Source organism: Aquila chrysaetos, unplaced genomic scaffold (genome assembly GCF_900496995.4).
Source record: "Aquila chrysaetos chrysaetos unplaced genomic scaffold, bAquChr1.4, whole genome shotgun sequence".
In the NCBI taxonomy this organism is placed as follows: domain Eukaryota; kingdom Metazoa; phylum Chordata; class Aves; order Accipitriformes; family Accipitridae; genus Aquila; species Aquila chrysaetos.
Genome location: NW_024470393.1, coordinates 26350 through 48635, shown reverse-complemented (window position 1 = coordinate 48635; position 22286 = coordinate 26350). Strand labels below are relative to the sequence as shown.

Sequence of the window (22286 nt, the reverse complement as noted above, 5' to 3'; positions counted from 1 at the left end):
TCCGAGATCTCGCGAGGCTTCGGCGGGAGCTCCCTTGAGCCGCGCGCAAGTGGGGGGGGGGGGGAGGGGGGGCTGGTCACATGACTCCCCCAGACACCCGGGTCCTCTTTTAATTATTAATTAATTTGCCTTTTTTTCTCCTTTTATTCTAACAAATACAAAAGTGGGGGCGGGGCCGCGGCCTCCGGACACGCCTACAAAACCGGGGGCAGCCAATGGGAAGCGGCCCCACCCCCCCGTCAATCAACCTGAAGACACGTGGGGGAGGGGGTAAAAAAAAAAAATCCAGTGGGAACCAATCAGCGAAAGCTCCGCTCCTTCTCCAGTCCGAGGGCGGGCCTGGCTCCTCCAATCACCTCCTCTCTTGGCGGCATCCAATGGGAAAGAAAGTCCTGCCCCCTCCGTCTCGGCGGCAACCAATGGGAAGGAGCAAGGAGCAGTTTCCCGCGGTGGGCGGGGCCTGGCGGCAGTTCCGCCCCTGCGTGGGCGTGGCCTGGCGACACCTCGCGGTGGGTGTGGGCTCGCGTGGCCACACCCCCTAAGAGCAGCCGCTCTTCCCTGCACTGGCTGCAGGCGGAGCTCCGCCTGCGGTGGGGGGTGTGGTCTCCCCGCAAGTCACGCCCTCTCCCGTGGGCGTGGCCCCACCTGACCACACACCCTCAGCTCAGCATCAATGCCTTGCAGTGGGTACAAAGCAGGCGGGGCTCCACCTGCGGCGGGGGGGGGGGCGTGGTCTGCCGCAAGCCACACCCCCACTGGGCGGCCCCACTCCAACCCCACCCTATGGGCGTGGCCCCACCTTAGCCACACCCCCTCCCTACACCAGCTCTCCCCTGCAGTGAATGCAGAGCCCAAGGTGGGGGGTGTGGCCTGCCGCTAGCCCCACCCCCGTGTGGGCGTGGCCCGCCGCCGGCCCCGCCCCCCTCTTCAGAGCAGCAGCTTCCCATTGCGATGGATCTTGAGGATCCGGCCCAGGCGCTGCTTGGCCGTAGCCAGCCCCTTTTTGGGGCGTTTTCCTGCAAAAACGGGAGGGGGCCCATTAAACCCCCCATCCCTTAACATAGAGAGGAGGGTCCCCCAAATCTCTCCCCGCTCCTCAAACTTACCCTGGGCGGCAGCGGCCGAAGCGGGAGGGGGCCGGCGTTGGGTGAGGAAGACTCCGGGTGCCATCGGGGTGGGGGCTCGTCCCGGCTGGGCCACCCCAAAAACAGTCGCCCCCCCCCGGACGAGCCGTATATTCGTGATCAGCCAAACTGGGAGGGTAAGGGGGATCCGGTGGTGGGGGGGGGTCTGTTTCTGGTTCCCCCCCGCCAAGCTCAATTTCGGGGTCCCCTTCAGGTTCCCCTTCAGGTTCTGGCTCTGGTTCGGGGGGGTCGTCGTCTTCTTCTTCCTCCTCTTCCTCCTCTTCAGGGGAGGGGGGCGAGGGGGGGGGGGCGGCGTTTGGTCGGGCCCTTCCTGCGCTGCAGCTTGCGGTGCTCCTTTGGGGGAAGGGGGAAAAGGGGGGGGTCAAGGAGGGGGCACCCCTAAAACCAGCCCCTGCCTTGACCGACCTTAAGGAGCCCCCCAAAAAACCTTGACTGAGTCTATGTAGCCCCAAACTACCCCCCTGATTACCCCCCCAAAACCCTTTATTGCCCCCCAACACCCCTTAACTGACCCCCAAAACCCGCTGACCCCAGAAACTCCCTAACTGCCCCTCAACACCCCTTAACATCCCCCCAACTCCCCCTAACTGCTCCCCCAAAATGCCCTGGCACCCCTTAACTCCCCCCTGCGCACCTTAAACACCCCCCAACACCCCCATGCACCCCCTAAATGCCCCCCAACACCCCCTGGAACTCCTCAACTCCCCCCTGAACCCCTTAAACTCCCCCCAAGACCCCCCTGGACCCCTCAACACACCCCTGAACCCCATAAATGCCCCCCAACACCCCCCAAAACCCCTCAACCTGCCCCTGGACCCCTTAAGTGCCCCCTGAAACCCCCCCTGAACCCCCTAAATGCCCCCCAAGACCCCCTGAACCGCTCAACACCCCCCGAACCCCCTAAATGCCCCCAACACCCCCCCTGAACCCCCTAAATGCCCCCCCCACCTCCATAACCCCTCCCAAACCCCCTCCAAACCCCCGTTTAGCAGTCCCCCCACACCCCAATCCCCTGCCGTAACCCCACCCTGAGCCCCCCCCCCCCCCAACCACCCCCTTGCACCCCAAAATTCCCCCCCTCACCCCAGCCCCCCCAAATCTTACCTGCTGGGCCAGTTTGGCGGCAGCGGCCGCCAGCCCCGTCTCCACCGATGCCACCCGCGTCCCCTCCCGAACTGGGCGGCTCTGCCGGGGCAGCGTGGGGGTGACCCGGGCTGGAAAAAGAGGGGGGGGGGGGGCACCCCAAAAATTTGGGGGTTCCTGGGTTAGTTTTGGCGCCCCCGAACCTCCTTCGGACCCCAAAATCTAGCACCAGGTCCCCCCTCAAATCACACTCACATTCTCTGGGGACCCCCCAAAACACCCAGGGACCCCCCCTAAAACCCCCAGCCCCCCCTCAAATCCCTCTCCACACCCCCTGGGGATCCCCAAAACCCATTTCCAGCCCCCCCATAGCCCCTCCCCTGCCCTTAGGGCCCCCCAAAAAGCCATTCCCAGCCTCCCCGTGATGCAATCTCCCGTCCCCCCCCAAAAAAAGGGGGGTACCCCCAACCTTTGGGGCTCCAGGGTGCATCATCGGTGACTTTCTTCTTTTTGGGGAGCGATTTCAGAGCTGGGTCATCCTCATCTGACTCCAACGACGGATAAACTGGGGGGGGCCGCGAAAATAAGCGGGGGTTGGAGGATATAAACATTGGGGGGGTCCCCCCACCATACCCCCCAAAAACTCACTGTATTCGGCGTCTTTAAAGCAAGCCCCCCAAACTGTCTTGTTCGTCCATGCTGGCTTCGTCCTCGCTGTCGGTACTTCGGGGGGCTGGGGGGGGACGGCGGGGACCCCCCGAAATTCCAGGACCCCCCCCCCCGATCAGGTCCTGAACCCCCAGACCACCAATTTGGGGGGCCCAGGGGGGTCCCCGCTGGGAGATTGGCCATGCAGAGCATGCCTTGGATGGCTTCACGGGTGCTGGGGGAGGCGGGGGCCTCACTGTTTTGGGGGGGGGGGGGTTGGTTTTTGGGGGGGGCCAAGGATTGGGGGACCCCCAAAATCCCCAGACCCCCCCCTCAAAAAGCCCTTAAAGCCCCCAGGGACCCCCCAAATTCCCAATGTCCCCCTCAAAGACCCTTCCCAGCTCCTGGGGACCCCCAAAACCCAACCCCAGCCCTGCTCAACAGCCCCCCCAAACCCCTTGGGGACCCCCAAACGCCAGCCCTCCCCAATAGTCCCCCCCCCAAACCCCTTGGGGACCCCCAAAACCAAACCCCAACCCTCCCAGAAAGCCTCCCAAAGCCCCTGGGAGCCCCCCAAATCCCACAGGAATGTCCCTAAATTCCCCCCCACACCCCCTGGGGACCCCCAAATCCTGACCCCAGCCGCCCCAATGGCCCCCCCAAACCCCCTGGGGATCCCAAAACCCAGCCCCCCCCCCCCCCCACCAAAGCCCCTGGGGACCCCCCAAACCCCACAGGAAAGCCCCTCAAAGCCCCCTCCACACCCCTTGGGGACCCCCAAAACCCCACCCCGGCCCCCCCCCAAACCCCCTGGGGACCCCCCCCTCACCTAAGTTGGGGGTACTCTGAGCCCCCCACTTGCCGACTGGCCTTCAGCAGGTCGAGGATGCCGGCCGCGCTCCCCCCCGCTCCCCCCCTCCTCCTCCTCCGTCGTATAATCTTCCTGGGGGGAGCGGTACGGGGGGGGGGGGGGGGGGTGAACCCCAAAACCCTCCCTGGCTCCTCCCCTCACCACATACCCCAAAATATCTCTGGGACCCCACCCAGCACCCCCCCCAAGAAGCACCACTGGCTTCCCAACCCCCCCCCCCCCAGCACACCAAAACCGCTCTAGGACCCCCCAGTGTTCCCCCAAAACCCCCCCTTGCCCCCCCCAAACCCCCTATGCCCCCCCCCCCCAGTCCCCCCAAACTCTTCTGGACCCCCCCCCCCCAATCCCCCCCCCCCATACCTCGATATCGAAGTCGACCTCTCCCGGCTCCCGCACCCGGTTGGGGTCCGAGCAGGGTTTGGCGCGGGGGAGTTTTCGGGGGAGCCCTGGTGGGGGGGGGGGGGGGGAAATTTGGGGGGGGGGGTCACCAAGGGGGAGGACACTCCCCAGCACCCCCAAAAGTGGGATTTGGGGTGTGGGGAGGGGTTAAAAGGGCATTTGGGGGGGGTTAAGAGAAGATGGGGAGGGCTAAGAGGTTTTGGGGTGATGGGGGCGATTTGGGGGTTATGGGGGGGCCCCAATTTTGGAGGGGGGGGCAGGAGCAGGCTGGGGGGGGGGTCATGGGGTACCCTCAGCCCCCCAAAAGTGGGATTTGGGGGGAGGGGGTGCAGCAGGGGCAGTTTAGAGAAGATGGGGGGGGGCTACTTTTGGGGGGGCCAGGAGCAGCCCGGGGGGGGGGGGTTTGGGGTTCCGGGTGGGTTTTGGGGTGCGGGGGGGGGGGGGGTGTCCCAGCTCACGGGGGAGGCGGCGGGGGCCACGGCGGGGGGGGGTCTCGTCGATCTGCAGATCCTCCTCCGAGTCCAGGTCCAGGGGGGGGGCTGGGGGGGGGAACACGGGGGAGACGGGGGGGGGGCGGGACCCCCAACGCCCCCCCGGGCGGCTCTGACGTGACCTGGGGAGGGGGGCGAGAGGTTAAGTGGGGATCCCCCTGCACCCCAAAAATCGATCTAAAACCTCCTTGGCACCCCAACCCCTCTCCAAAATCCCTTTGGGACCCCCCCCCGGTGCCCGCCAAATCCCCCCCAGCCCCCCCCAAAACCCCTCTGGGACCCCCCCAGTCCTCCTGAGTCCCCCCTCAGCACCCCAAAACTCCTCTGTACCCCACCCAGGGCCCCCCCGAAGTACCCCCGAGCCCCCAAAACTTCCTCTGGGACCCCCCCAGCAATATCCAACAGCCCCCCAAGACCCCCTCAGCCCCCCCAAAACCCCCCCAAACCCCTTTGTGATGACCTCCAGTGCCCCCCAAAAGGACCCCTTGCCCCCCCAAAACCCCTCTGGGACCCCCCCAGTGCCCCCCAAAACCCCTTGCCCCCCCCCCAGCCCCCCAACCCCCCTCTGGGACCCTTCCAGTGCTCTCCCAAGACCCCCCCAAAACCCTCCCTGGAACCCCCAGCCCCCCGACACCCCCCCCCAGCCCCCCAAAACTCCTCTGGGACCCCCCCCAGCCCCCCCAAACCCCCTCACCGGGCTCCGCCATTGGCCAGGAGAATTTGGGGGTCCCCCTCCGAATCGGGGTCTGTCTCCTCAGGGCTTGAACTGGGGGGGTCAGGCTGGGGAGGGGGGAGCACCCCAAAATTTAGACAGGGGTCCCCCAAATCCAGCCCCCCCCCCCCCCCCAAAAAAAAGTGCTCCTCACCTCTTCATCCTCATCTTGGGGGGCTGGGGGGGGTTTTGGGGTCCCCCCCTCGTCAGGGGGGCGAGGCATGGGGGGGGGCTTGCGGGGACCCCCCTTTTTGAGGGGTGGGTCTTTCAGGGGAGGTGGGACCCCCCGGGGGGGGCCAAAGGGGGACCCCGATTTCCCGGCACTCTGCTGGAAGAGATCCTGGGGGGGAGAGAAGGGGTCAGTCAGGGGATCCCAGTGCCTCCCAGTAACTCCCAGTTCTTCCTAGTAAGCCCTCCCAAAGCTTCTTTACAACCCCTCAGTGCTTCCCAGTAACTCCCAGTTCCACCCAGTAACCCCGAAACCTCCTTAGCAACCCCCCAGTGACCCCCTACGATGCCCCCAGTGCCTCCCAGTTCCCTCCCAGTGCCTCCCAGTAACCCCAAAACTTCCTTAATACCCCCCCAGCAATTCCCTATACCCCTCCCAGTGCCTCCCAGTGCCACCCTTAGCCCCTCCCAGTAACTCTCAGTCTTTCCCAGTACCTCCCAGTCCCTCCCAGTAACCCCCAGTCCCTCCCAGTAACCCCACCTCCACCAGCCGTATCTCCTTCGCCAGCTCCTTGATGAGCTGCCCTGGCCGGACAGTTTCGGGGATCTCATGTTCGTGTTCCCCCAACACCTAATTTTTTTTGGGGGGGGAGCGGGACGTGTTAAAAAAAATGGGGAGACCCCCACATGTAGACCCCCCCAAAATTGGGGCGACACCCCTAAAAATGGGGGGACCCCCCCCAAGTACCTCCCCCCCCAAATGCCTGGCTGCACCCATCCATCCGATCAGTGTTATCCTCTCATAGCCCCCCCAAATCCCCCCGGAGCCCCCCAATATCCCCAGGGGACACCCCCTCCAGGGGACACCCCAAATGTAGGATCCCAAAAAATCCTGGGGGACCCCCGACAACCCCCACCCCCTTCAAGAAGCCTGGCTGAACCCATCCATCCCCTGCCCATTATTCCCCCTGTAGCCCCCCCAAATTCCCCCAGAGCCCCCTCAAATCCCCCGGGGGCCCCCCCCAAAAAAACACCCCCCCCCCCCCCCCCCCCAAACGTGGCTGCACTTAGCTATATCACCCATTATCCCCCCCGTAGGCCCCCATAGCCCCTCAATATCCCCCTGTAGCACCCCAAAATCCCCAGAAGACCCCCCCCTAGGTACTCCCCCACCCCCCCAGCACCCCAACCCCCCCCCCCGGAGCCCCCCCATTACCTCCTTGCGGGTCCAAGCGCGGAAAGCGGCCGTCAGCGCCTTGGCCCCATGCACCAGGTAGGCAGCGGGGTGCCGGCGGTTCTCCCGGAGCCCTGGGGGGGGCAAAGAAGGGACTCCAAAATTTTGGGGGACTTCCCCGAGGCGGGGTAGGGTTGGGGGACCCCCCCCTCAGATGAACAGGAGCCCCCTAACACGGGCTGGGAACCCTCAGACTACCAAGATGGGGATGGGACCCCCAGGAGACCCCCCAAAATTGGGCTGGGACCCCCATCAACCCCCCCAGATAGGGATGGGACCCCCAGGGGACCCCCAAAACTGGGCTGTGACCCCCACTGACCCCCCTAGATGGGGATGGGGCCCTAAAGACCACCCTGGGACCCCCAAAACAGGGTTGAGGATGCCCAAGACCCCCCAGAACTCCCCCAAGATGGGGTTGAGGACCCCCAAAACCTCCCACCATGGGGTTGAGAATCCCCAGGATGGGGCTGAGGACCCCCAGGAACCCCCCAGAATGGGGTTAAGGACACCCAAGACCCCCCAGACCACTCTGGGACCCCCAGAACCCTCAAGATGGGGCTGAGGACCCACAAGGAACCTCCTGGGACACCCCAGAATGGGGTTGAGGATCCCCAAGACCCCCCAGGACCATCCTGGGACCCCTAGAACAGGGTTGAAGACCCCCAGGAACCCCCCAGGACCACCCTGGGACAACCAGAACCCCCAAGATGGGGTTAAGGACCCCCAGGATCCCCTCTGAGACACCCCAGAATGGGGTTGAGGGCCCCCAAGACCCCCCGGGACCATCCTGGGACCCCTAGAACAGGGTTGAAGACCCCCAGGAACCCCCCAGGACCACCCTGGGACACCCAGAACCCTCAAGATGGGGTTAAGGACCCCCAGGATCCCCTCTGGGACACCCCAGAATGGGGTTGAGGGCCCCCAAGACCCCCCGGGACCATCCTGGGACCCCTAGAACAGGGTTGAAGACCCCCAGGAACCCCCCAGGACCACCCTGGGACACCCAGAACCCCCAAGATGGGGTTAAGGACCCCCAGGATCCCCTCTGGGACACCCCAGAATGGGGTTGAGGGCCCCCAAGACCCCCCGGGACCATCCTGGGACCCCTAGAACAGGGTTGAAGCCCCCCAGGAACCCCCCAGGACCACCCTGGGACACCCAGAACCCTCAAGATGGGGTTAAGGACCCCCAGGATCCCCTCTGGGACACCCCAGAATGGGGTTGAGGGCCCCCAAGACCCCCCGGGACCATCCTGGGACCCCTAGAACAGGGTTGAAGCCCCCCAGGAACCCCCCAGGACCACCCTGGGACACCCAGAACCCTCAAGATGGGGTTAAGGACCCCCAGGATCCCCTCTGGGACACCCCAGAACAGGGTTAAGGACTCCCAAGACCGCCCAGAACCCCCCTAGGACAAGACTGAGACACCCAAAAATAGCTGGGGGGGGGGACCCCCAAGACACCCCCCGGGACCCCCAAATTGGGGGTGGGAACCCACCTCGGAAGGTGTCCAGGAGATGCCTCCCCACGTACCAGCAGACAGTCTCAAAATTGGGGAACTTGAAGAGGTCGGCGGTGCTGAGGCGTCTCTCGATTTCATACGCCCTTGGGGGGGGGGCCGGGGGGGGACATAAGGGATCTGGGGGGGGCTACTGGGGATTTGGGGGGCACGCCATGGTCCCCCCACCCAGCCCCACGGCATCCCACCACCCTGCAATGCTCTGTTGCGTCTCTTTGTCCTGCAATGTCTTGCCGTGCCTCGTGCCCCCCCCCCCCCAAATTGCTCTGCAGCTGCCCCTCCCAAAGACCCCCCCAAAAACCCTGTAGCCCCCCCAAAACATCCTACAGTCCCCTCAAAATGCCTTGCAGCCCCCCCAAACCACCCTGAAACCCTCCCAAAGGCTCCCAAATCACCCCAAAGCCCCCAGAAAACACACCAAAATCACTCCACAGCCCCCCCAAAACACCCCCAAAGCCCCCGCCAACCCTTAAAACACCCTGCAGCCCCCTCCAGTCCCCCTGAAGCCCCCCAAACCACCCTGGCAGCCCCCCACATTCTCCCCAAACACCACACAGCCCCCCCAAAGACCCCCCTGCACCCCCCCAAAAACTCCCCAAACCCCCAAAGATCCCCCCAAGCCACCCTGAAGCCCCCCCAAATCCCCCTGAAAACACCCCACAGCCCCCCCCCAAGCGCATCAGCCAACCCCCAAGACCCCCCCCCCCCCCCCCCCCCAAAAAAGACTCCTACTTGAGCTGCATATCGATGTTGAGGCTGTGCAAGAAGTTCCCCCCAAAAGCCAAACAGTCGACGGGGGTCAGCACGGCGTGGATCCAACCTGCCGGGGGGGGGGGGGGGGGGGAGCAAAATATGTGGGGCAGAGGATGGTGGGGGGGAGTTGGGGTCCCTCAGGGCCCCCCCCAGATAGTTACCGGTGGGGATGAAGAGGGTCTGGCCTTGACGAAGAGGACAACGATAACAACGATCGACTTGGTCCCCAAAAAAAAAGCTCGCCCTGATTTTGGGAGCTGCTCCAAGCCTCGAACAAAGCCAGGTTGGCCGCCGTGGGTCGCACCAGGTAGAAGATCTTCTCACCCTGCCGTGGGGCAGCCGTGGGGCAGCCGTGGGGCAGGGGGAACGGGATGCACCCCAAAGTGATACAGGCACCCCAAGGAGGGGTGTGCACCCACAGATGAGCCTTAAGGCCACCCTATAGACCCTCTAGACAACCTATAGCCCCCCCAAATCCCCACTAAAGCCCCTCTATCCACCTGCCAGCCCACCCAAATCCCCCCTAAACCCCCTCTAGCCCCCCAAATCCCCCCTAAACCCCCTCTAGCCACGCCTAACACCTCCAAATCCCCCCTAAACCCACCCTATAGCCCCCCCAAATCCCCCCTAAACCCACCTTATACCCCCTCTAGCCACCCCAGCCCACCCAAATCCCCCCTAAAACCCCTCTAGCCCCCCAAATCCCCCCTAAACCCACCTTAAACCCCCTCTAGCCACCCCCTAACACCTCCAAATCCCCCCTAAACCCACCCTATAGCCCCCCCAAATCCTCCCTAAACCCACCTTAAACCCCTTCTAGCCACCCCCAGCCCCCCCAAATCCCCCCTAAACCCCCTCTAGCCACACCCTAGCCCCCCAAATCCTCCCTAAACCCACCTTAAACCCCTTCTAGCCACCCCCAGCCCCCCCAAATCCCCCCTAAACCCCCTCTAGCCCCCCAAATCCCCCCTAACCATGCCTTAGCCCCCCAAATCCCCCCCCCCGCCATACCCTCAGGACGTGATACCAGACGGAGGTCCCCCCGAAATCGATGTGGAAGTCGGTGTAGCTGTCGCGGGCGCCCATCAGACAATATTTCTGCACGCTGGGGCGTTCGCACGCCGATTCCCCCGGCCATAGGTTTTCCACCCACGACAGCTTCCGGACGATCCGTGGTGTCTCCACTAGGTTGGAAAGGCTTGGGGGGGGGGGGGATTAAGGGGGGGTTATTGGGGTGGGGGACACAGCTGGGGGACCCCAGGTTTGGGGGAAGTGGGAGATGCTGGAAATGGGGAGATGAGGAAAGGGATGGGTATGGAGAACGCAGAATTGGGGGAGGGGATGCGGGGGCGGGGGGGGAGAACCCCAAATTGGGGGGTCCCTGGGGGTGGGTGGACCAGCGATGGGGGGGGCACTCAGATTTTGGGGGCCCCTGAGGGGGATTGGAGCTGGAGGGGTCGCGAAGGGGACTGAGGATGAGGAAGGACCCAGAGGGGAGTGGGGATGGGGGGCAGAGCCAGAATTAGGGGGGTCCTTGGTGGGCTATTGGGGCTGGGGGGGGTATTGGGGTGGAGGACCCCCCCCCCATGGGGTAGGGGGACCCCCTGGGATGAAGAGACCCCCCTTGGGGGACCCCAAGTTTGGGGGAGTTAGGAGATACGGAGAGGGGGTGGAGGACCCGGAGGTGGGGGGGGGGGGGGGGGGGAGGACTCAGAACTGGGGGGTCCCTGGGGTGGGGGGGACAGGACCCAGATTTGGGGGAGGGTCTTGGGGGGGGGACCCAGAGGGGTAACTGGGATGGGGGGGGGGGTGACAGGGAAGATCCCCGGCATGGGGAGACACCAGGGATGTCCCATGGGAGGAGATGAGGGATGTCCTGAGAGACCAGGGATACTCTGGTGGTTACTGGGAGGTACTGGGACATACTGGGAGGGTCCCTGGGGACACAGGACCCCCTGGGGGGGGGGGGGGGGGGGGGGGTGACGTGACACTGGGCCTGGCGGGGGGGGGGGTGAGTCCCCAGGTTGGCAGCGGGGGCAGGACCAGGGATGTCCTGAAAATGTTGTGGGAGCAGACCAGGGATGCTCTGGGACATACTGGGACATACTGGGAGGTACCAGGACATACTAGAAAGGTCCCCAGCGGGGTATGACATCACCCACCGCGTGTCAGAGAACTCCAGGCTGATGACGTTGAGGACGCGGTCGCGTCGGGCTCCCCCCAAATAGGCGACGAAATCCCCCAGGCGCATCCTGCAGTCGGCTTGTCTCCCCACATCGATGACGTCGATGATCTTCTCCGCCCCTATAGATCCGCACCCCCCCACCAAAATCCCCTATAGAAAAGTCAAGGGGGACACCCCCCCCGCAACCCCCCACCCCCCCCCAAACCCCAAAAACTCACCCACATAATGTTCTACATCCCGCGGGGTGAAGGTGGGGGGGGGGTAACGTCATTCCCAATCCTTCTTTCCGGGCTACCAAGATGGGAACGCTGAAGGTTTTTTCTTCCAGGTATTCCACTGTCAGCTGGGCTCCGCTCGGTCGGAGCAGCACCTCGTCAGCGCTATGGGGGAGTATAGAGGAACATATGGAGACCCTATAGCCCCCCCCTCAGTGTCCCTATCGGTCCCCTTATAGATCCCATAGAGGCTTTCGATGGAGTTGGGAGAGGATCAGGGAGCGGTTGGAGGTTTTAAAATGGTTTCGTAGGGTTTTTGGAGGGGGTCAGTGGGTGGTGGAGCTCCTATAGATCCTATAATGGCTTTACTAGGTTCCTATAGTGCTCCAATATGTGATATAAATTCTGTAAGTCCTACAACAGTTTCATAGACTTTCTATATAACAGTCTAATGGGTAATGGAGTTCCTATAAATCCTTTAATGGCTGCGTAGAATTCTTACAGTAGTCTGATGGCTGACAGAACTCCTATAAATTCCATAATGGCTTTATTGGGTTTCTATAGTGCCCCCACATGTGATATTAAATTATTTTAGTAGTTACAGAACTTATAAGTTTTCTATATAGCAGTGTAACAGGTAAGAGACGTTCTAGAACTCCTATAACAGTTTTAAAGTGTTTCTGTGGTGGCATGATACATGGCGCAGCTCTTACAGATCCTATAATGCCCTTGTAGAAATTCTATAACACCCCAATATATAATATAGACTTTCTAAATCTTATAATGATTTTGTAGGCTTTCTATATAGTGGCTTAATAGCTAACAAAACTTCTATAAATCCTGTAATGGTTTTGCAGGGTTCTTATGGTGCCTTAATAAATAGTGTACTTCTTGTAGGTTCTATAATACCTTCGTAAGACTCCTATAATGCCCCAAAATGTGATATAGATTCTCTAAGTCCTATAATCGCTTTACAGCATTTTTATACAGTGGCTTAATAGGCACCGAAAATTTTATACATTCTGTAATGACTCTATAAGGTTCTTACGGCAGTCTGATGGCTGACAAAGCTTCTATAGATCCTATAATGGTTTTGTAGCATTCCCGTACTGCCCCAAAACATTACATAGATTTTGCACGTTCTATAATGGGTCTATAGCTTTTCTATAGAGTGGTCTAATGGCTAACGAAGCTTCTATAAGTCCTATAATGGCTTTTTTGGGTTCCTGTGGGGGTCCAATGAGTGATGCAGCTCCTATAGGGCTCCTATATGGCGCCCTGATGGGTACCGTAGCTGTTATAGGTCCTATAAGGACTTTAAAGGGCATCTGGAGATGATTGGGGAGCTGCTATAGGTCCTACAATGGCTTCGCAGGGTTTCTATAGCGGATTAATGAGTGATGCAGCTTCTATAGATCCCGTAATGGTTTTATAGAGCTCCTACTGTGCCCCAACCTATAATACGCATTTTATAGCTCCTATAACAGCTTTATAAGATTCTTATGTGGTGCCCCAATAGACAATGCAGCCCCTACAGGGCCCTAATAGGCTGTACTGCCCCTATAGAGCTTCTATAGGGCCCCCATAGTACCCTAATGACCAATACAGCCCCTATACCGCTCTCACAGACCATACAGTTCACCATACTGAGACTCCTATAGCACTGTAATAATCTAAATATGTTTTAGAGAGCTTTACCACAGTTCCCGTAGCGTTCTGGGAGAGCATACACCCCGTATAGGGCTCTAAGAAACTGTAAAGCCCCTATACGGTATTACTAGAGCTCCCTTAGCATGCTGAGAAGTGGTACAGCCCCTATAGGACCCCGACAGACCCTATAGCACCCCGACAGCCCCTATAGGACCTATAGGGAGGAAAGACACCACCACGCCGTATCGGCTCAGGGCTGCCTCCCTATGTGGACCAGTCCTAAACTCATACGCTGCCCTGAGACATTATAGAGCTCCCCAATGGCTCCTATAGCAGCCATAAGGCCCGTCTCTATACGTCCCCCTCACCTGGGGAAAGTCCGACCGCGTAGTTCCCGGACGAACTGGGCGCTGCCGGTGCGGACAGGGCGACCCGGCTCCACCTCCGGAGGCTTTGGGGGACCCCGGCGACGCTTCACTGCAGCACGTATGGATCCATATGGACCCGGGTACGTATGGACCCAGTTCCATAAAGCCCCCGTATGACCAGGGATGGGGGAACCTGCCCAGCCCTGGTCCCGTATGGTTGGCAGAACCAACCCTGGTCCTATATGGTCCCGGTTCCATATGGCCCCATATGACCTGGGATGGAGGAACCAGTCCCATACCCATATGGACCTGGCCTCATATGGCTCCATACAGCCCAGAATGGGGGAATCAGCCCCAGTCCCATATGGTCCCAGTTCCATATGGCCCAGGATGGGGGTACCAGCCCAACAAGACCCAGCCCCATACATCCCCAGCCCCATATACCTCTTATAAGGCTCAGACCTGATCCTATATGACCCAGATCTGGTCCTATATGGTTCTATAAAGCCCAGACCCAGTCCCATATGGCCCCACAGGGGGAAACCAGCCCAGCAAGATCCACACCCCCCTTATTGTCCCCAACCCCATAGGGCTCTATAAGGCCCAGATCTCTCCTATATGACCCTATAAGTCCCAGATCTGGTCCTATAGGACCCTATAAGACCCCATAGGGAAAAATCAGGCCAGTAAGACCCACTCCCACCCCATGCATCCCCAGCCCCATAGGGCCCTATAAGGCCCAGATGTCTTCTATAGGGCCCTATAAGGCCCCACAGCGGGAAACCAGCCCAGGGAGACCCCCCCAGCCCCCTCCCCATATGTCCCCAACCCCATAGGTCCCTATAAGGCCCGGCCCTGGTCCCGTATAGCGCTATAGGGGACTCACTGACGGAGGGGCCGTGCAGCACCTCGCACTTGGGGCAGTGGTAGAGGTCGATCTCGGCCGCCGCCTCCTCCTCCACCCCCACGCAGCTGCGGGGGACCCGCACCTCAGGTCTCCCAGTACCTCCCAGTAACCCCCATTACACCCCAGGCCGCACAACCCCAGGCACAGAGGTCCCAGTGCACCTCCCGGTTACTCCCAGTTTGCCCAGCACCCTCCAGTAACCCCCACAGCCCTCCCAGTCCCCCCCTCCTCATCCCCCAATCCTCCCCAGCTGCCCCCCAATCCCCTCCTAGTGCATCCCAGTCCCCTCCCAGTCCATCCCAGTCCCCCTCCTCACCCCCCAGCGCCCCTCAGTCCATCCCAGTCCCCGCTCCTCACCCCTCCAGTCCTCCCCAGCTGCCTCCAGCCTCTCCCAGTGCCCCCCAGTCCCTCCCAGTCCTCCCCAGTAGCCTCCCAGTAGCCCCGTCCTCACCCTCCAGTCCTTCCCAGCTGCTCCCCAGTGCCCCTGAAGTCCCTCCCAGACCCTTCCCAGTCCTCCCTCCTCACCCCCCCAGTCCTCCCCAGCACCTCCCAGTGCCCCGCCAGTGCCTCCCAGTCCTCCCCAGTAGCCCCCCCAGGGCCCCCAGACTCCTTCCAGTCCCTCCCAGTGCCTCCCAGTCCTCCTCAGTAGCCCCCCAAGTCTTTCCCAGTACCCCCCCAGTCCCTTCCTAACCCCTCCCAGTCCATCCCAGTAACCTCCCAGTGCCCCCTCCTCACCCCCAGTACCTCCCAGTGCCCCCCCAGTCCCCCACCTGCCGTGGAACCAGTCCTGGCAGCCATCACACTCGATCATGAAGCGGGTGACATCATAGGGCAGCCGGCACAGGCAGTATACGGGTACCGAGGCCATGCCCCCCCCCCCCCCCCCACCCCCTATAGGGGCACCCCTGACCCTACAGACCCCCTCCCGCACCCCTATAGACCCCCCCAACCCAGTCCCCCAGCCCAGGACATCCGCCCCACTGCCCTATAGATCCCTATAAACCCCTTCCCGTGACCCCCCCCCCCCCTATAAAACACTCTCTTTTGGCTTTTCTATAGGCGACCCCTTATAGGAATCCCTCCCCTATAGCCACCCACCCCCCTTTAATGCTTCCCTATACGCTCCCCGCCTCGTGGGGGGCAGCTGAGTCTCCCTATAGGGACTTAGGAGACACAACAACCCCCCTACACAGATCTATACGGGCCTGGAACACCCCCCCCAGGGACTTATAAGGTCTCCCCAGCTCTATAAGGCTCTGGACTACCCCCAAAAGGGTCTATAGGGTCTTGGGACACCCCCCCCCAAGGGCCTATAGGGTGTCCCCGGCTCTATAAGGCCCTGGGCTCCCCCCAGAAATTCCTATAGGGTCTCCCTTGCTCTATAGGGCCCTGCCCCCCCCCTCAAAAGAGCCTGTAGGGCCTCCACAGCTCTATAGGACCCTGGGACAACCCTAAAAGATCCTACAGGGCCCTAGGACACCCCCCAAAAGGCCCTATAGGGTCTCCCAGCCTCTATAGGTCCCTGAGACCCCCCCCAAACGCCTACAAGGCCCTAACCCCCCACCCCCACAAAAGGGGCCTGTAGGGCCCCAGGCCCCCTCCAAGCGCCTACAGGGCCCCGAGCTCCCCTAAAGGGCCTATAGGGCCCCAGCACCCCCCCCCCCCGGCTCTATAGGGTCCTTCCCCCCCCCCCCTCAAAGGCCTACAAGGCCCCGGGCTCCCCGCGAGGCCTACGCGTCCCCCACCGCCACCTCCCAACTAGGCCGCAGGCCCCACCGGCCAGGCCTGAGGCCTCTCCCGGCCGTTCCACCGCCACCTCCCGGTTACCGCCGCCCGTTCCCGGCCCGGCCCCGGTTCCGCCGCCGCCGCCGCGGCTCCTGCCCGGCTCCGGCCGCCCGATAAAGTTTTATTCAAACGCGGAAACGGGGAGGGAGAGGGCGGGGCCGAGGCGCCATTTTGACCGCGTCGCGACGCCATCTTGAGAAGGGCGCGGACGCCATCTTGAGAAGGGCGAGCCCACCCGCCTCCCCATAGGCGGTGCATGGCGGGGGGGGGGGGCGGCGCCATCTTGAGGCGGGAGCCGCCATCTTGGGAGTGGCGCCACGCTTTTATTTCTCTGTTTTGGGTTTCTTTTACGAACTTTATAGTAATTTCCCCCCCCCAAATTAAACGCCTCCCTCCTCCCCAGAACCAGAACACCCAGGAATTCACCCCAAAACCTCGCTGTCTGGTGAAGGGTGAGGTAGATGGGCAGAAAACATGAAGAAATGACCCAAAAATGGGCTGGGGGGGGGGGGGGAGGGTAAAGTGGGGGAGGGGCAGTCGTACCAGTACGACCAGAATGGGGGAGGGGGTCACCAGTAACACCAGTATAGCCAGTTCCCCCCCACACCCCACCATGGCTGCGTTAAGGGGAATCCCAGGCCTGTGGGGGGCGGGTTGGGGTGAAATACGGCAGTTTTGGGGCTCCCAGTGGTTTCGGGGGCAAAAACAGGGATTTGGTGGCAAATGAGGGGGTGAGCGAGGGGTTGGGGTTCAACCCATGGGGTTTTGGGGTGAAACGAGGCTGATTTAGGGTTAAAAATTGGGGTCACCTCATGGGGGGGGAGCAAAAAGGGGGATAGGCCCAAAAAAGGGGGTTTGGGGGGGAAGCGAGGTGATTTAACGTCTGAAAAGTGGGGTCATCTCATGATGGGGCAAAACATGGGGGTTTTGGGTGGGAAATTAGGTGATTTGGGGACCGAAAAGTAGGGTCACCCCATGGGGAGGGCGCAGGCCTCAAAAAAGGGGGTTTGGGGGTGAATTGATGCGATTTTGGGGCCAAAAACTGGGGTCACCTCATGGGGGGGGGCTAAAAAGGGGCAATAGGCCCAAAAAAGGAGTTTTGGGGTGAAATGGGATGATTTGGGGGCTGAAAATTGGGGTCATCTCATGGTGGGGGGCAGGCTGCAAAAAAGGGGGTTTTGGGGTGAATCAATGTGATTTGGGGGCCAAAAAGTGGGGCCACCTCATGGGGAAGGCCCAAAAAGGGGCAATAGGCCCCAAAAAAGAAGTTTTGGGATGAAACGAGGTGATTTGGGGGCCGAAAATTGGGGTCACTACATGGTGGGGGGCAGGCCACAAAAAAGGGGGTTTTGGGGCAAAACAAGGTGATTTTGAGGGTGAAAACTGGGATCAACCCCCGGGGGGGGCATCAGACCCCCAAAAAGGTGGATTTGGGGGTAAAATGAGGCAATTTGGGGGATGAAAATTGGGGTTCACCCTACAGGGGGGCCAAACCAAGGAGGGGGGTGAAATGAGGCGATTTGGGGACCGAAAATTGGGGTCACCCGGGGAAGGGGGATGTGGGAACGGGGGGTGGCACCCAAAATAGGGGGGGTGGGGGTAAAACAAGGGGATTTGGGGGAGGAGCAGCAGTTTTAGGGTACCGGGGGGCCCCCCCTTCACTCAGCCCCTGGTGGGAGGGGGCTGCCCCCCCCCATGGAGGTTGGTTTTGGGGGGCGGTACCCCTCCCCATTTTGGGGGGGTCATCCGGGTGCCGCGGAGGGTGGCCACCCACGACGAGGTCCCCTGTGGGATTTGGGGGGGGGGGAAGGAGGTGTTTAGATATTGAGGACCCCCCCAGCACCCCAAAAAGGGGGTTAAGGGGAGCCCCCCCACTTTACCTGGGCTCGGGCCGTATCCTGCACCCACTCATCCACCAGCCGGTGCAGGTCATCGGTGAAGAGCCCCTTTTTTTGAGGGGCTGGGGGGGGGGGTTGGGGGGGCTGGGGGGGTTATGGGGCCTGTAAGGGGGAGGGGAAGGGGTTGGGGGGGATGACCCAGGCATCTGAGTGTTGGGGAGGCAGGGGGGAGCACCCCAAATCTCCTCTGTACCCCCAAATCCCCTCCCATAGCACCCCAAAACCCCTGTACCCCCAAACCCCCTTGCCAGAGCACCCCAAGGCCCCCCTGCACCCCAAAACCCCTCCCTCCCCCAAAACGCCCTCCCCAGACCATGGTGCACCCCCCCTTGCACCCCAAAACCTCTCCTTGGAGCACCCCAATACCCCTCCCTGCAGCCCAACCCACCCCTTGCGCCACAACCCCCCCTCGTTAAACCATAGAGCACCCCAAAACCCCCTTCCAGTACCCGAAATCCCCCCTTGCACCCCAATACCCCTCCCTGCACCCCAGAACCCCCCCGTACCCCAAACCCCCTCCCCAGACCATGGAGCACCCCAAAACCTCCCTTGTACCCCCACCCCCCCCTTTGCACCCCAAAACCCCTCCCTGCGCCCCAAACCTGTCATTGTCGCGCCCCTTCCCCTTCCTCTTCCCTTGGCACCCCGAAGCCGTCGGGGGGACCCCCCGGGGCAATGATGAGGGAGTCCCCCATAATCCCCCGGGGGGGGTCCCCCAAATTTTGGGGGGTCCCCCCGAGCTTCTTTTAGGGCACGGAGACGCCCGTGCAGCTCCTGCAGCTCCTTGTCCTGCTGCGCCCGTAACGTCACCACCTCCTGGATATGCCTATTTTGGGGGGTTGGGGGGGGTCAGGGAGAGTACCCCAATTTTGGGGGGTCCCCCTAAAACCCCCCCGTGTCCTCCCAACTTACTTTTCCCGCAGCCTTCGCAGCTCCACCCGTAAATCTTCGTCTTCAGGGTCCGTCTCCCCGTCGCTGCTCATGGGGGATGATGGGGATCCGGGGGGGCGGGGAGGGGCCCCTGGGGGATGGGGGGGTCCCCCCAACCCCCCACTTTCACTTTCCGAGCTGGGATCCCCCCAATCGCCTTCGGTTTCAGGGGGGTCGGTCGACTCAGGGTTCATTAGCGGCTGGGGTGGGGGGGGATATAGAGGCAATACGAGCCGGATGGGGGGTGAGGGGGGGAGGATTTGGGGGATCCCTGGTGATGTTGGGGGGTCCCAGGGGCAGTTTTGGTGTCTCTGGGGCAGTTTGGGGTGGTCCCTAGGGCAGTTTTGGAGTCCCTGGGGGTAATTCGGGGGGTCTCGGGTGTAATTGGGGGGGGTCCCTGGGGCAGTTTTGCAGTCCCTGGGGCAGTTTTGGGATCCCTGGGGGTAATTTGGGGGGGTCCCTGGGGCAGTTTGGGGGTCTCTGGGGGGCAGTTTAGGGGGGTCCGTAGAACAATTTGGGGGGGGTCCATAGGGGGGTGCTCCCTCCCCTGGGGACCCCCCCCCCAAACACCCACCTGGCAATGCCCCCGCCGGGGGGGATCCCCAAATTCCTCCACCTCCCCTGTGGAACAAGAAGGGGGGGGGGGCATAGAGAGGAGGGTAAATGGGGGGGTATACATGGGGGGGACAGAAATCGGGGGCTGTAAATGGGGGTGATAAATGGGAGTGATAAATGGGGGGTACAATTGGGTGGACACCCCACCCTACCTGGCCGGGGGGGTCCCCCCGCAGTGGGGGGGGGGCTGCCGGAGCCGCCGGGCCCAACTTTTGATCTTGCGCCCCCAGGTCTTCTTGCTGACGGGGTTTTTCAGGCGGGGGCAATTAAACCCCAGGGCAAAATAACCCCCCGCGGCGGTGGGACGGCCCGGGGTCCTCTCCGTTGGGGGGGTCCTGCGGAAACAGGGTGCTGAGGTAGTCACCAGCCCCCCCCCCAAAATGTCGGGGGGGGGGGGCAGGGGGATGGGGAAAATCATGGCTGGTCTTTGAGGGACATCAAGGTCTTAGGGGTTGAGGGACACCAAGGTCTCGGGGTTTGGGGATGGTCATCGATGGTCCTTGAGGGACACCAAGGTCTTGGGGTTTGGGGATGGTCATCGATGGTCCTTGAGGGACACCAAGGTCTTGGGGTTGGAGTTTGAGGGACACCAAGGTCTTGGGGGTTGAGGGACACCAAGGTCTTGGGGTTGGAGTTTGAGGGACACCAAGGTCTTGGGGTTTGGGGACAATGGTCTCCAATCCTCAAGGGACACCAAGGTTTTGGGGTTGGGGACTGTCATCTCTGGTCTTTGAGGGACACCAAGGTCTCGGGGTTTGGGGATGGTCATCGATGGTCCTTGAGGGACACCAAGGTCTTGGGGTTGGAGTTTGAGGGACACCAAGGTCTTGGGGGTTGAGGGACACCAAGGTCTTGGGGTTGGAGTTTGAGGGACACCAAGGTCTTGGGGTTTGGGGATGGTCATCGATGGTCCTTGAGGGACACCAAGGTCTTGGGGTTGGAGTTTGAGGGACACCAAGGTCTTGGGGGTTGAGGGACACCAAGGTCTTGGGGTTGGAGTTTGAGGGACACCAAGGTCTTGGGGTTTGGGGATGGTCATCGATGGTCTTTGAGGGACACCAAGGTCTTGGGGTTTGGGGACAATGGTCTCCAATCCTCAAGGGACACCAAGGTTTTGGGGTTGGGGACTGTCATCTCTGGTCTTTGAGGGACACGAAGGTCTCAGGGTTTGGGGATGGTCATCTCCGGTCCGTGGGGGACGTCCAGGTCTTGGGAGTTTGGGGACAATCACCTCTGGTCCCATGGTTGCATCCTGCTCCCAAGCTCCGATGGCGATCGTCTCCGGTCCTTGGGGGACGTCCAGCTCTTGGGGTTTGGGGACAATCGTCTCTGGTCCCCATGGTCCATCCTGCTCCCAAGCTTCAGGGACAATTGTCCCCTGTCCTTGGGGGACACCCAGGTCTTGGTGTCCAGGGATGATGGTCTCTGGTCCTTGGTGGTCATCAAGCTCTTGAGGTTTGGTGACGATCATGTCTGGTTGCCCAGGTCCATCCTGCTCCCAAGCGCTGGTGACAGTTGTCCCTGGTCCTTGGGGGACACCAAGATTTTGGGGTTTGGAGATGATCATCTCTGGTCCCATGGGTTCATGCAGCTCTTGGGGTCCGGTGACAATTGTCCCCAGTCCCCTGGGTCCATCCTGTTCCCAAGCGCCTGTGACCATTGTCCCCAGTCCTTGGGGGACACCTGGGTCTTGGGGTCCGGTGACGATCATCTCCAGTCCTTTGGGGACACCTAGGTCACAGGGTTCGGGGACAGTCATCTCCTGTCCTTGAGGGACACCAAGCTCATGGGGTTTGGGGACAATTGTCTCTGGTCCCTTGGGTGTGTCCAGCTCGTGGAGTTTGAGGACAATCATCTCCTGTCCTTGGGGGACACCCAGGTCACTGGATTTGGGGACAATCATCTCTGGTCCCCCAGGTCCATCCTGCTGTAACGCTCCAGTAATGACCGTCCCTGGTCCTTGAGGGCCACCTGGTTCTTGGGGTCCGGTGACAACCATCCCTGGTCCTCGAGGGCCACCTGGTTCTTGGGGTCCGGTGACAACCATCCCTGGTCCTCGAGGGCCACCTGGTTCTTGGGGTCCGGTGACAACCATCCCTGGTCCTTGAGGGCCACCTGGTTCTTGGGGTCCGGTGACAACCATCCCTGGCCCTTGAGGGCCACCAACATCTGGGACCGCATCCACGTCACCACCGCGGGATGTCCCCAAGGCTCTTCGGTTGGGTGGGGGTCCCCCAGGACCTGCAAGGAGGTGACACCCCCCCCAAATCCATGGAGGTTGTGGGGGAGGGGAGGACACTGGTGTGTCATCGTGTGTCGTCGTGCCCCCCCCCCCCCCGCCACGTCCCCTCCAGGGTGACCCACCGGTGGCTTCCCGGTTCCTGATGGTCTGGTTGATGCAAAACCTCCAACGACCGACGGGGGACGACTGGGGGGCACCTTCTCCTGGGGGGGGGGGAGGGGCGAAGGTGGTCAGGGTAGGGGGGGGGGGGGGAATGACCCCACCCCCGCCCCTTCCCCTCCCCCGCTACTCACCACCACCCGCTTGTTCAGGAGGTCCTGCCTGTGGGGAGACACATTTGGGGGGGGGGGGGGGGTCAACTGGTGGGGGGGGACCCAGGTGTCCGGGGTGGGGGTGGGGGTAAGGGTGGGGGTGGGGCACCTGGGGGTCCACGGGGGGGGCCACCGAGGAGCCCTCGCGCCCGCGCCAC

At 61.9% G+C, this 22286-nt stretch overlaps 1 protein-coding gene across 1 annotated transcript; it reads right to left on the bottom strand.

Annotated features, from left to right (window-relative positions):
- Positions 1-124: 124 nt before the first annotated feature.
- On the bottom strand, positions 125-22024 carry PHF8 (PHD finger protein 8). Its single transcript, XM_030006722.2, is given in 35 exon segments — positions 125-1016; positions 1107-1197; positions 1199-1432; positions 1434-1478; positions 2250-2359; positions 2698-2793; positions 2877-2904; positions 2906-3007; positions 3009-3132; positions 3706-3792; positions 3794-3819; positions 4108-4193; positions 4605-4759; positions 5332-5417; positions 5504-5689; positions 6059-6148; positions 6734-6825; positions 8249-8355; positions 9002-9089; positions 9184-9256; positions 9258-9347; positions 10034-10220; positions 11185-11326; positions 11426-11468; positions 11470-11587; positions 13441-13549; positions 14327-14412; positions 15118-17917; positions 18013-18132; positions 18633-18856; positions 18943-19160; positions 19535-19581; positions 19728-19910; positions 20807-21816; positions 21940-22024. Coding segments are annotated over 28 exon segments (2868 nt in total). The 5' UTR covers positions 15216-17917; positions 18013-18132; positions 18633-18856; positions 18943-19160; positions 19535-19581; positions 19728-19910; positions 20807-21816; positions 21940-22024; the 3' UTR covers positions 125-927.
- Positions 22025-22286: the final 262 nt, after the last annotated feature.